Source organism: Thermomyces dupontii (assembly GCF_041956625.1).
Source record: "Thermomyces dupontii strain NRRL 2155 unplaced genomic scaffold VTN31scaffold_1, whole genome shotgun sequence".
NCBI classification, from domain to species: domain Eukaryota; kingdom Fungi; phylum Ascomycota; class Eurotiomycetes; order Eurotiales; family Trichocomaceae; genus Thermomyces; species Thermomyces dupontii.
In genome coordinates this window covers 4,346,339-4,359,110 of record NW_027192307.1, presented here as the reverse complement: position 1 = coordinate 4,359,110, position 12,772 = coordinate 4,346,339, and the positions used below count along the sequence as shown (strand labels likewise).

Here is a 12,772-nt window from a genome sequence, read left to right as displayed (position 1 = left end):
GTACTTAGTCAACATGGGCCTTTCAGATCGCTAGTAAGTGCACACAGTCGAACTCTGTGAGATTACTACTGGATTGACGATAACCTAAACTACTTTAAGGCAGCTTCGCAGAAAACTCTTGGTAAATGCTCAGGAACTTTCGATAGACATAGAATCAATCGCCATCGGCTGGCGAGTCAAATGCCCTTTCCGGCTGGATCTGGCGTATCACTCTCAGGTGTGCCGAGGATTCGGTTTCCGAATCTATGTCGATTGTCAACTGAGTCTGGGATTTGAGTCTGTATAGCTCTCAAATATGGCGGAACCCCGGAGTTTGAACGTTTCACGGAGTTCCCTATCTTGAGCGATCTGATCGATACTGAGGCGACCGGGTTCTCCACAGTGTCGATTGAGGCGATCAGTCGGAGGACATAATCTTACTGATGAAAAAGCCGTCGGTCGACAAAGGTTCAATCAAGCTCTGGAGGACTTCCAAATGCGCGGCCCTGCTCTTCGTCAAACCTCTTCCGTTCCCTGGAACGTGACGGAGCAGTTCGATGGAAAGCGGCTAAGAAAAGAAAAAAAAAAACCCTGAGTATACTCCGTTGGATCTGTCGTGATGCCCATGCCGAGGGCACCTCATGTCAAGTTCTTGGGTACAAGGACAATTGTGTCGTCTGAGCTTCGGCTTCTGGTCTGGATTTGCCTCAACATTAGTCGAGTTCTTTGCGTTTGGACCTGTATCTGGCTAGGGGGATGCCAGGAATGGGCAGGAGCAAACACAGACAGCGTCAGTACATATCTTCCGGAGTCTCCTGACGAACAGTAAGCAGGAGGCAGGCTACTGTAGATCCAGGCTAACCATGGCTCCTCCTTCAACGATATCTCGGAGGCCGGTGGAGGCCTTTGTGATAGAGAGAAAGGGATTGATTCTTGGGATGATGGATGAGACTGCGGCCCAACAGGTAGAATATATGCACACCCCAGTCCATCGACTCCATCCAGGTTGAGGGTGGCACTGTGAACCCGAGAAAATGCTTTGTCTTGAGCTCCTCAAAGCTTGGGAAGGTTCATGTTGAATCTACCCCGGCCAGTCAGAGCGGAGGCTCCACGGAAAGATACGGAAACCGCTGCGGACGAGTGTCGATGAAACTATCAAAAGTTTGAGATGTCTCTGGAAGTGAAGGCTGTGGCCGTCTCTAGCCATGGGCATGATAATTTTTCTACCGTTCTTGGTGTTTTGATATGCATAGTTCTTCTGTTGCTACATGCATGGCAAGACTTTTCCTGCATCAGCCAAAATCATTTTCACCGTCAACCGACAAGACTACCCAAGAGGTCCTTACATTCCTGACCTAGCAAACCTGAGAAAATCGTAGCAGAGTCGTCCCAAGCGACCCTGTTACCGTCGTTGATTCTTTTTCTCTCGTTCTCTCTTCCCCCAGACCTCCACTAATCCTGAGCCCCCAACCATACCAACTTCTCCAATGAAGATCAACCAAAAATTCCCCAATCCTTCACCTCAAACACCTCCACAATCCTCGCAAGTAGTGCCGTAGCAAGCGCTTCCTCCGCAGCCAGACCGGCCTCATCCCCGCGCTCCTCGAACTCATCAAACGGAACATTCACATAGACACAAATATCGGTCGTCTGCTCGGGCAAACGGATGACAAGAAAGCGGCACGAGTACGTTGAGCGTTGGGCAGCGACACCATTCGCACCGGCTTGATCCCCCTGGGGCTGGGGCTGGGGCTGGGCCGGACGCCGTTTCTTGAACGACTTGAATCTGACAGACCCCGCATAGGCACGCACCGGCCGTTGACTCAGTCGCGGCAACGTCACCAGTTCCGGCGGGGAGACCATCTCAATGGTATCCCCCTCCGTCTCGTCGCAGAGGTCATGGACATGGTACAGTGCTGCAACCACGTCTTCTGCTGCTGCCGGAGATGGCAGTGCCGAGGAGGGGAAGGACGACAGTAAAGCCGCGCCTTGCGTCGTGCTGGAAACCGTCACCGCTTGCTCGTTCGCGACGAACTCGTTGATCTCGAAGATGACGCTGGATAACGTTGTGCTGGAGAGGAAGAGTTCTTGGTGGTCGGGGACTTGACGAAGATTGCTGAGAGGTGCGGGGTTAGCTCAATTTCATGATTCATTTTCATTCTTTTTTTTTTTTTTCCCTGTCACGGGAGGAGTGGTGAATTTTCTTTGGAGGTTGTATATCGGATTTGATGGTGTGGGTTGAAACTTACCTCCCATCAACCCAGCCCTGCGGGATGGCGGCCGCGATGGCGCCACCAAAGAGGGGCTGTTCCTGAATCGACGGTCCGTTCATGCTGCTCTGTGTGCGTTGGGCGGTATTCGATTTGATGGGGTCGGAGAACAAGTATTATATCTCAATCGATCATGATAGGCGATGATGAAGGTAGATCCGTCGGAGCTCTCTCAGTCCCGAACGGTGGTGCATGAACCAAGGACAGCAGCATCTTGTCCCGACGCTGATGACGGATGTACCAGTCTTGGACTTGTATCGTCTACTGCTGCCTACGGACGTGAATAATCCGAATTGATTATGATCACAAGGAATAGTTATGTTTGCCGATTGTCGATTCGTAGCTACCTACGGATCTGCCGTTCTGTACGGCTGTGCCCTAATGTCCAGTAACTCGTCTATGTACTTTTCCAGATTGATGATCTTGAACTGCGCGCCCCATTTCTCGCGGAACGCTTTGCGCTTGTAGGCATGGCTCGTGGTTATGTCAAAGCTGACAAGTTCGACGTTCCAGCCGCGTTGCAGGGCACGCTCGACCATCTTCAGGAACCCGCCTGAATACTCGGCTTCAGCCGCATCGCCCGTCGCAAGCACGATGGTTGCGGGAGTCTCGGCATCCACCAGACTCTCCATCATCTTAAGGTGTAGAATTTCGTCTACCCCTTGTTCGACCCAGCGCTCCGGGGGCGAGGTGTTCGTTTCAACCTGCTGGCCCGGATGCCCGTTGTTGCCGAGGGCGTTGCGGTATTTGAGTTGGCGGGGTGTCAAGTGCTTGACCTTATGAACTCGGTCGAGGATGTTCACCTCGTAGCCGATCTTTTCGGCGTCTTTGATCTCGGGAAATCGATCGGATCCGGCGAGTACTCTCTTGGCCGCCGGACGTCCGCGCTCCAGTATCAATGAAAGATTGCGAAAGGATAATGGCAAACGGCGAATATGCGTGGTCAGCGGGATGCCATGCGCGACCTTGTAACTGCTATGGAATCCGATGGAAATCTATAAAACTGTCAGCACTGGATACAAAGGAGCGAAGGTCAAAAATACCCACATTAGATACGTCAACAAAAACATGGACTTCAGTAGAGCCCTCTGTGCCCAAGAGCAAATTCTTAAGACGATGTCCAGCAAAGTCGGAAAAATCCTTCGTGAGTTTGTGCAGCAATGAAGCCCTCTGCTCTGCAGCTGACTTGTACTGCACCGAATGTTTCTGCAGTTTGCAATAATTCTTGAAAGAGAGAGGATAATCCTCTTCACAGGATGAGGGCGGTGTTGTTAGAGGTGTGCTGCTTTCAGCAGCGCCAGCCTGCGGCAGAGCCAGCGTGAAAGCTGGTCTCGAGGAATCCTGGGAGTCAAATATACTCGAATCACCATCCGATTCTGGTGCCGTGGTACTGTCCGACAGAGCGCTACCAGAGGCATTCTGCAAGGTATCGGAGCCAGTCTTTGACACGTTCTTCCTTCGAGCCGGCCGTTGAAGAATGGTTTTCGGCTTTGGAGACTTCACCGTGGCCGGAGATCTCGTTTGCTGAGCCGCACGAGACGGCGTCTTCTTCTCAACGGCTGTGGTTGGTGCATCTTCATGGCCATGCAGTGTGCTGGTCGCTGTTTCCGGGATTCTGGACGGCAGGTCATGCAGAAAACCCCACACGGGTCCAAAATCTCCGAGTCTGCGTGAGTTTCCATCCTTCAGTGGAATATTCCTTGGTTGTGTCTGAGTTTCAGCAGGGCGAGAGCTCAGTGAACCATCGGATTCGATGGACTCCGTCCGGGCGGCGGGTAGGGCAGCCGGCTTGTAGAGGAGTTCAATCACCGAGGTGAAGTCCCAATTTGAGGCGGTTCTAGACGCTTGCATTGAAATGCAGAGTAATAGTATATCTCGCAACGATCACGACCAAAACAGTGTCAAACCAAACCGAACTAATCAAGCAATTGAGAATGAGAAACTACGAGAGAAGTAAACAAGACAATGACAGCGGGACAGCAGAAACAAAGAGAGAAGAAAAAAAAAGGGCGCCGTAACGGTCATGAGTTCAACGAGGACATGATTAGAGTACTGGTTGACTGTTGTACTGAAAGAAGAGAGAATGAGAAAAGACTTCTGGTCAGCCTTGCAGGAGTCATTGCTCATCTCTGCATGTTCCTGCCAGTCGCCTTGCGGTGGCGAGGCGAAGCAGAGTCACATGACTTATCGGCCCGATTATTATCACGTGACCCATATTGACTCGGAGGTTGGAGATACGTATCTCCGAGGAAAAGGAGCCTGTGACGTCATTCGCTTTTTGAGCCCCGTCGTTCGTCTGCCTGTCTCAACCGAGGCCTTGGACGTTTTCGAGGTATCGAGGCACATGCTAGGGTTTCTTACTGCCCACCCAGGAGGCTGGTAATGACTTCAAAAGAGGTCACTGTAACGTCATGGAAGAATGGGAATATCGCATGCAGAGTAGAATCCCTCTGCCCGGATACGATCGACGACGGATTGTGCCCTTGTGATTGGCATGCTGTTGTTACAACAGGTCAACCTGGACTGAGAGGAAGCAGTCAAGGACGTCACAGGAAATAGGATGATCGCTGTATCTAGTTAGAGCAGAGTGCTCTTCAATGTACATATAAAGGCCGAGATATCCCCTTCGTATTTTGTCTCCATCACGATCAAGAGCTTCAACATATAAGAATTTAACCAAACGTCCTATTCCAACTCAACTTTCTCAATCAGTCTATTCACCATGTCTGACACTGGACGCAAAGATTTCACCACAAGTATGTTGTCTCGTCCCTCGGCAATACTTGCAGGCAGCAGGATGCTGACAGTATGTGACAGAGACCAAGGAGGAGGTCACTCCTGACTCCGCCAAGTCAACGCAGCAAAAGGTCAAGGAAAGTGTCACGGACACAACCGACCGTGTGACCCGCGGCTTGCAGCCCGACGAGTCCAAGTCGTCCACCCAGTCGACCTTTGACAAGGGCCAGCGTGTCCACGACAATGAGGCCCATGGCGGTGCCACCAGTACTATGTGAGTAGTTCTTCACAGCGAACTTTGTCAAGTCATCGCTAACCCTCGTGTGCAGTGGCGACAAGGTGAAGAATGCCTTGGGTGTGGGCGGCACCTCGTAAGCTGCCCAAGGATCAGGAATGGGGTGTCCTTTCATGAGACAATGTTTCCTATGTGACCAGATGTTGTAATTCTTTCCCCCACAAAGGTGTAATACACCAGGATTGTTGCGTGGGCAGTAATATTACACGTCCAAAATTTCGACCCAATCTTGCTCTTGTAGCATATGGCCCGTAGGCTTTGTAGAGACTTATTTCGAGGCAGCGTTCTCGAACATCCGGTCTCGCCGTTGTCGAAGCTGCTGTACCTCTTTTTCGAGCCGTTTGTATTCGGCCCTGGCCTGGTCCAGTTGCGGAGGCAGGTTGTGAAAAGCATTGATGCGCGCCTCGAGTCTCTTGACGGTCCCTTGAAGTTCCAAAACACCCTTCTCCTCCGCCACAATATCTTGAATCGTCGGCCCATTCTTAGTCACTGTCCTCACGAGAGTGGTGATGCGCTCGTGATATCCTTGAACCTTGGCCATGAGCAGTTTCGTGCTTCGGTTCCATTCAGCCGTCTGCTCAGACAAATTCGGATCAATCTCGTAAACCGGATTAGACTTGAGATCATCGAGTTTTTGCCGGAGTGCCTTGAGTTCCTTGTCGAGGTAAGCCTGCAATGCTTCGATATTGCGCATTTGGTCTGCCACGTCGAATTCGTCCCGCGTCAATTCCATGATTCCATTGCCCAGATCCGCATTCGACGTGCCGAGGGAACCCAACGTAACCGCAGTTTCGGCGAGATCGTTCAGGTTCTCCTCGCCTTTCTTGTCCAAATGAGTTTCTATATCCTCCAAGAGAGCTTTCTTCCGCGGATCTTCCTCCTCTTCTCTTTTTTTGTATGCGCGGACAATCTCTTCACGCGCCCGATGGAGCAGCGCTGCTTCCTCGTCGGCAGCCTCGTTGGCTGCTGCAATAGCAAGCAAGGCCTTTAATGTATCCTCATTGCGTTCGAACGGAGGCACCTCGTTGGGACCGTACTTGCGGCTTAGCCATGCGTTGACGTAGGCCCAGTCCTTGGCCTGGATGGCAGCTTGTCGGGCCTTGGTGGGGGAGATGAGCGGCGAGTCGAGGGAGTAGTCCATTATTGCCAGAGGGAATCCGAGAACGAGCTCCAATGCGATACTATACTGGAGCTATTCACGCGTCGTGGTTGTGATGAATTGTTGTTGCATGGAGTCACGTTAATCCGTCCCGCATCGGAGTCCGCTAGTCTGTCTACCTGGTTTCCCCCCAAATCATCAAAAACAGCACTCGGAGTCGCAATGACAAGCTACTTCTCGAGTAAAGGGAGCGATTCCCCCGATGGCTCGGGCATTGCGTCTCCGACCCTGGGCAGCGCGAATGCCGCGTCACGATCGAGTGCGCTGTCGAATCGACTGACCTTTGTACTCTCTGCGTCCTACGCCGACTCCGACATCCGAGATGCCCTGGCGACCTTGGACCTCAGAAACACCCGCAACACGCCGGAAACGCGGCGGCAGCTGCATCTGGATGTACAGAAAGAGGTGATTGACTGCAATGGTGACATTGTGAAGGACTTTGGCAAGGTCGCGGAGGTGGGATACAATGTTGGACACAGAACCTCAGTCAAATTCGACTAACGGACGATGCGCAGCAACTAAAGCGGATCGGAACCGTGATCGCGAGCTTGCAGAATACATGCGACGAGATGCGCAAGCACATCTCACTGGCGCGGCAAGACACTGACCCGGTGCTGGAGGAAGCATCCTCCTTGATGCGGCAAAAGAACGAGGCCGAGACGAAACAGCGCTTGCTCGACGCCTTTTCCAAGCACTTTCTCGTGTCAGAAGATGATGTGATTGCGTTGACATCGACCGCGGAGCCGGTCGACGACCGATTCTTCAGCACGTTGAGCCGGGTGAAGCAAATACACCAGGACTGCCAGGCCCTGCTGGGCGGGGAAAGTGAGAGATTGGGGCTGGAGATCATGGAACAGAGCTCGAAGCAGCTCAGCATGGCATATCAGAAGCTGTACAAGTGGATCCAGAAGGAATTTAAATCATTGAACCTCGAAGATCCGCAGATCAACAGCTCCATTCGACGGGCTCTGCGGGTGCTGGCCGAGCGCCCGAGTCTGTTCCACAGCTGCCTGGATTTCTTCGCCGATGCGCGAGAGTACATCTTGTCAGATGCGTTCCACTATGCGCTGACAGAAGCTGCGTCCGGCACGGGAGCCGGCGAGCGCAACGTCAAGCCCATCGAGTTCTCTGCCCATGATCCTTTGCGGTATGTGGGCGACATGTTGGCATGGGTTCACTCGGCCGCAGTGTCCGAACGCGAGGCGTTGGAGACGCTCTTCGTGTCGGAGGGCGACGAGATTGCCCGCGGCATCCAGGCCGGGATTGGCAGCGAGCCCTGGTCTCGCATCGACGGGGAAGAAGGGGCTCCTGTTTTTGATGGCCAGAAAGCTCTCAGCGACCTCGTGAACCGGGATCTGAGTGGCGTGTCCCGTTCTCTTCGCCAACGAGTCGAATTGGTGATTCAAGGGCACGACGATGCAGTTTCTACGTACAAGGTCGCCAATCTACTCTCATTTTACCGAGATACCTTTTCGAAGCTAGTCGGGAGCGAATCCGAACTGGTCGGAGTGATCGCTTCGTTGGTAGACTTTACATTCAACCATCTTGTGACTTTGATGCAAGAGCAAGTCAAGTCGGTGCAAAACGACGTGAGCGGCTGTGCTCTTCCAGACGATCTCTCTGTTCCGGAGTTCCTGACCGACGCACTCGAGACGGTGACGTCGTTGATGAAAGCGTACGAGGCTTCGATCGGTGCCGAGAACGTCAACACCGACAGCGGGCAAGAGAATCCGTTTACGCGAGTGCTCCGGGTCGCCCTGGACCCATTCGTCGATCTGGCGCGCAGCCTGGTCAAAGAACTCGAAGAGGACAAAAAGGAGGACCAGGATGTCAAAAAATCCGCCGCCATCTACCAAACCAACGTCCTCCTCGCCGTGCGCTCCACAATCTCCACGCATTCCTTCGCCGCCAGCACGCACGCCGGCCCCATCACGACCGACCTGACAAACCTCCGAACCGACCTCCTCGACGCCCAACGGAAATTCCTCCTCGAAACCTCCGGCCTGCAGGTCCTCCTCGACGCCCTGGAACCCTTCCAAAACAAAGACTCCAAACCGCAGGATCAGCACCACAACCTCGCCGACATCGCCAACATCCCGGCCTTTGAACCGGAGAACCTCACCGCCATTAGCCAGCAACTCGACGACTTCCTCCCGTCCGCCCTCATGGATGCCACCGAGAACCTGAAACAGCTGCGCAACCCTTCGCTCGTCAAGAGCGTCACGGAGGATGCCGTCGAGGCGTTTTGTCGGGACTTTGAGTTTGTCGAGGGGATGATTATCGGGGCGGATGAGGCGAGGGGCATTCCTGCTTCCTCTTCTTCTGTTGCGACGGCCGCCGCCGAGGAGGATCGATTTTCGAGATACGGACGGGATAGTGATATTGTTTCAGTGAGCGTGCGGGGTGGTATCGGTGGCCGGGATGGGGATGGGGATGGGGAATCGGACGGTGGTGGTGAGGAAAAGCATAGTCTCCGTGCGTTGTTTCCAAGAACGATTGGGGAGATTAGAGTGCTGCTTAGCTAGACTGGCAGCGAGCAGGATAGAGAGCTTAGAATGCATTACCCTGTACATAAAACAAAAGAAAGAACCCTGTAATGACATGCCAGTGAGAGAAAGAGTCCTCCTGCATGGCCCGATTATGCTTTTCTCATGACCACTCCGTACGGATCCTGATCAGTCTGGCTCACATCAACCGCAAAATCCCCAAGCTCCCCCTCGGCACCGATCTCCCGGAGATGCTCCTTGATAGCAACCTCCAGTTGATCCCTCATCCTATCATGCAGATACCCCCGCTCGCTATTCGAGTGAAAGACGGTCACGACGACCGACCCCCGCTCAATCGCTGCCAGGGCATCATGATGGCTCAGCTCACCGGTGAACAGTAGATCTGGTAGTGGGTTGGCCTTCATCAGCACGCTGGAACCGGAGCCGGGACAGACGCCAACGGTGCGGATGGATATCTCGTCGATATCTCGCCCCTGCGGGATGGCCACGGAGAGGGCCTGTGGGCTGCCGATGCCGCGACCGATGCGATCGATCAGAAGAGAGAGGGCCTGCGGAGTGTCAAATGTGACTAGGCGACCGGCGCCAGCGGATTCGAAGCCCGGGGGGACGGGCTCTGGGGAAGGATGGATGGTGGTGTAGGTGGGGAATGTTCCGATGGCGAGGCCATTATTTGGTCGGTGCCGCGGTTTCATTATGCCGGAGTAGTAGGAGGAGGAAGACGAGGACAGTCCGGAGATGTTGGGCATGTCCTCTGCAGGTATAATCCGACCAACGACAATGTCGCAGAGCCAGTCCGCCATGCCGCCGGGGACGGTGTCGACGGCTGTGTGCGGCGAGTAGACGCTGATGCCCTCCTGCGCCAGACGTAGCAGACTCTGCTGCTGCGGATCTTGCAGAGTAAGAGACTTGAGGCCGCGGAAGATGATGGGATCTACTCCGTAAAGCGTTCACTTAGTACAATCGACCAAGGCGACCGGGAGGGATGCTCACGCACGGTACGACACAATGATGGAAACCCCTCGCGAGATTGCCTCGTCGGCAACGGCCTTGGTGAGATCTACCGTTAAAAGCGCCATTGGTCTCGACTGTTTACGAGGGTTGGCTGGTGCTTCCAGCAATACTGATGCATCAAGGCACATGAGCATTGAAATCGGTCCCATGCTCCGACTGCTTGCTTGCTACTCACGTCCGGTATTATCAAAGCTCTTGTCCGCTAATGACTCTGGGTATCTATGCAATTGTCAGATCCATTCGGTGAGATTTTTGGGGGGGTTTTAGGAGAGGCATGCAGTTTGCGCATCACATCCACGACCACCTTGGCAAAAGGCGCCATGCTGGGAGTTGTCGAGGGAGCCATTGTCGAGAATCTCCGCAGTCCTGCCGGACGGATGAGGGAACGAATGAACATGAACCCGGGATTCCGAAGTCTACCGCTGTTTCTCAATGGATATTGGAGCACAATCCCATCAGTTCAAGTCGTGATGTTTTGAATGGGATGTTGACTTGTGGCGCAGAACCAAGCTTCAGCCACCAACGGACTGATTATGTCAGCGGCTAGATCCGGCAGCCAACTTTATCGGGGGGACATCATGATTTGAATCGGAGATCAGGTCTTAATTGGTACTAACCGGCAGCTCCATGTTGGTCAAGCAGTGATTTGTCAGTAACATTCAAGCGGTACAAATTTTGTGTCCAGTACCGTCGACACCCGCTCATTGATTTAGGTAGTAGGTACCTACTCTCCGGCGCACTTGAACGAACCCCTCCATCTTCCCTTTCGGGCCGAATTCATGTTCGTTCGCCGCATTGCGACCCCGAGTCGAGGCATCATTCGCGCCTTTCTGCGCCCAACACATATTTCCTACTGTTATTCACAGAGAACAGTAGCGACACCGTTCTCGACGCACTCGTCAAGGGCCTTTGCGGCGGCCAACGCAGCCATGGCTGAGCAAACCACAGGGAGCAGCTCCCCAGTCACCCCCGAATCGATACGGGCCAAACTCACCAGTCAGCTGGAGGCAACGCATGTTGAAGTTGAAGATCTCTCGGGTATAGAGGACTCCTGTCATTGAATAATCTCTGGGGTGTTGTTAACGTGGTATTGTGTCTAGGCGGCTGCGGGCAGGCGTTCCAAGCTATCATCGTCTCCCCGCAGTTTGACAAGAAGAATGCGCTTGCTCGCCATCGGCTCGTCAACTCCGTCTTGAAGGAGGAGATTGCGGCGATTCATGCCTGGACTCCAAAGTGCTATACGCCGGAGCAGTGGCAGAAGATGCAGGAGGAGAGGTCATAAAGTCTATGTAGCAGATCTTTGGATTTAGGAACCCATAGAACGGGACTTTGTACATGTTGACATTAGATTGAAGCAATGGATAGGAATCAAAGGCCTTATGTTTACTGATTGGACTTGGACTTGTAATATACACGGCGCGAATCGTGACGTTCAACCCAGCACTTTGTTTGCCGCGGACACTGGACGAGATTAGCTTGACCGAGACGACATGCAGCCGTTTTCACTTACCATTAACGCCAGTGTTGTCCGGCTCGACATGAACCTCCTTGATCTTGCCGTTCTCCGTGACCAACGCATAGCGCTTGCTGCGCTTGTTGCCGAAAATGGCGGTGCTATCGAAGGCCAGGTCGAGGGCCTCGGTGAACTTGCCCGTGGGGTCGCCCAGGAAGCGAACCTAGATCAAGCCGTGTCATTTGTGCCTATCCCAAGCAAACGGTGATCCAACGTACTCCGCTCTTGCCCTCGGGGTCAAGCGACTCTGCCCAAGCTTTCATCCTAATGCACGTGTCAATGCAGTGCCTTTCCATCATCGCATCCAGGGTGTCCGCGTACACAAACGGGTCATTGACAGAGACGACAAACACTTTGCCCGCGTCCTTGAGTTTCGCATGGCTGATGTACCCGGGGACGTGGGTGCTGGAGCAGGCGGGACCTAAGAACCGCAGCGTATTTGATTAGACAAATGCTCATCTGTATAGCTGCTGTCGGACTCGGAGAGCCGTACTGAAAGCCGCTGGAACGCCGACAATGACTCCCTTCCCCTGCAGCTCCTTTGCCAGATTGACTTTATTTCCGGGGGAGTTCTCAACGAGCACGTCGAGGTCTGGGATCGCGTCTCCGACCTTGACGAACGCGGGGCGAGTGCTGTGGAACGACGCGGCCTGACGACCGGCGACGACACGAGGAATCGCGGAGGTGAACCGACGCGCAGCGAACATGGCGATCAATTGGGTCGGGGAACTGATCTCTTTGGATTTTTTCCGATTTTTCCACTCTGCAGGGACTGAATTGGATTCGCGGATGGACGAGCAGATGTTGAAGATAGACCAGGGTCTGGAGACGTCTAGAGCTTGGTGGAGCTGTCAAGTCTGAAGGCCCGTGCGGCGGTTCACCATGCAAGATGCATTTCTGATGATTCTACAAGCTTAAAATCCTTTGTATGGGACAAGATTCACCCATTCCGTGGCTTCTCCGTGATTACACCGTACCTATCGAGACTTTCCCGTGGTCTACTGTATACATACTCATACTACCTAGAGTGTAGTTATTATTGATATCTCTATATACTCCATCTGCAGTAGTCGCCGTGCGTCTTGGAACCTAGCCATTCAAGTCGCCACGCTTTTGGAAACCCTGCAGACTGATCATTTCGACCTTGATGACTCGCAGACAACCTTGTTGTTAGCGTGATGTTGAGTTCCGCGAGGCCAACGGCGAACGGATCAGTTTCTGGCCAAGCTAGGATCATCAGACGCCAACGCCTGCCACATCTCTTGTGTTCAAGCTGGCGATAACAACGTTCTGGCACCAATC

At 53.4% G+C, this 12,772-nt stretch overlaps 8 protein-coding genes across 8 annotated transcripts; 3 read left to right on the top strand and 5 right to left on the bottom strand.

The window, feature by feature from the left end:
• Positions 1-1,473: 1,473 nt before the first annotated feature.
• Positions 1,474-2,311, bottom strand: VTN31DRAFT_1655 (uncharacterized protein; the record flags this gene model as incomplete). Its single annotated transcript, XM_069401736.1, has 2 exons — positions 1,474-2,095; positions 2,229-2,311. 2 exons carry the CDS (start codon positions 2,309-2,311, stop codon positions 1,474-1,476), a joined length of 705 nt encoding a protein of 234 aa, XP_069264511.1.
• Positions 2,312-2,596: 285 nt separating this feature from the next.
• VTN31DRAFT_1654 (uncharacterized protein) lies at positions 2,597-4,100 on the bottom strand (the record flags this gene model as incomplete). Its single annotated transcript, XM_069401735.1, has 2 exons — positions 2,597-3,244; positions 3,297-4,100. 2 exons carry the CDS (start codon positions 4,098-4,100, stop codon positions 2,597-2,599), a joined length of 1,452 nt encoding a protein of 483 aa, XP_069264510.1.
• Positions 4,101-4,971: 871 nt separating this feature from the next.
• Positions 4,972-5,360, top strand: VTN31DRAFT_1653 (uncharacterized protein; the record flags this gene model as incomplete). The annotated part of the gene is made up of 3 exons (XM_069401734.1): positions 4,972-5,005; positions 5,067-5,259; positions 5,315-5,360. The coding sequence occupies 3 exons, from the start codon at positions 4,972-4,974 to the stop codon at positions 5,358-5,360; spliced, it is 273 nt and encodes a 90-aa protein (XP_069264509.1).
• A 188-nt stretch (positions 5,361-5,548) lies between these two features.
• On the bottom strand, positions 5,549-6,421 carry VTN31DRAFT_1652 (uncharacterized protein; the record flags this gene model as incomplete). The annotated part of the gene is made up of 1 exon (XM_069401733.1): positions 5,549-6,421. One exon carries the CDS (start codon positions 6,419-6,421, stop codon positions 5,549-5,551), a length of 873 nt encoding a protein of 290 aa, XP_069264508.1.
• Positions 6,422-6,601: 180 nt separating this feature from the next.
• Positions 6,602-8,964, top strand: VTN31DRAFT_1651 (uncharacterized protein; the record flags this gene model as incomplete). The annotated part of the gene is made up of 2 exons (XM_069401732.1): positions 6,602-6,895; positions 6,955-8,964. The coding sequence occupies 2 exons, from the start codon at positions 6,602-6,604 to the stop codon at positions 8,962-8,964; spliced, it is 2,304 nt and encodes a 767-aa protein (XP_069264507.1).
• Positions 8,965-9,077: 113 nt separating this feature from the next.
• Positions 9,078-10,279, bottom strand: VTN31DRAFT_1650 (uncharacterized protein; the record flags this gene model as incomplete). The annotated part of the gene is made up of 4 exons (XM_069401731.1): positions 9,078-9,877; positions 9,941-10,066; positions 10,133-10,176; positions 10,236-10,279. The coding sequence occupies 4 exons, from the start codon at positions 10,277-10,279 to the stop codon at positions 9,078-9,080; spliced, it is 1,014 nt and encodes a 337-aa protein (XP_069264506.1).
• Positions 10,280-10,736: 457 nt separating this feature from the next.
• On the top strand, positions 10,737-11,239 carry VTN31DRAFT_1649 (uncharacterized protein; the record flags this gene model as incomplete). The annotated part of the gene is made up of 2 exons (XM_069401729.1): positions 10,737-10,995; positions 11,058-11,239. The coding sequence occupies 2 exons, from the start codon at positions 10,737-10,739 to the stop codon at positions 11,237-11,239; spliced, it is 441 nt and encodes a 146-aa protein (XP_069264505.1).
• A 150-nt stretch (positions 11,240-11,389) lies between these two features.
• Positions 11,390-12,177, bottom strand: VTN31DRAFT_1648 (uncharacterized protein; the record flags this gene model as incomplete). Its single annotated transcript, XM_069401728.1, has 5 exons — positions 11,390-11,418; positions 11,468-11,633; positions 11,689-11,734; positions 11,792-11,891; positions 11,964-12,177. 5 exons carry the CDS (start codon positions 12,175-12,177, stop codon positions 11,390-11,392), a joined length of 555 nt encoding a protein of 184 aa, XP_069264504.1.
• Between the last annotated feature and the right edge of the window lie 595 nt (positions 12,178-12,772).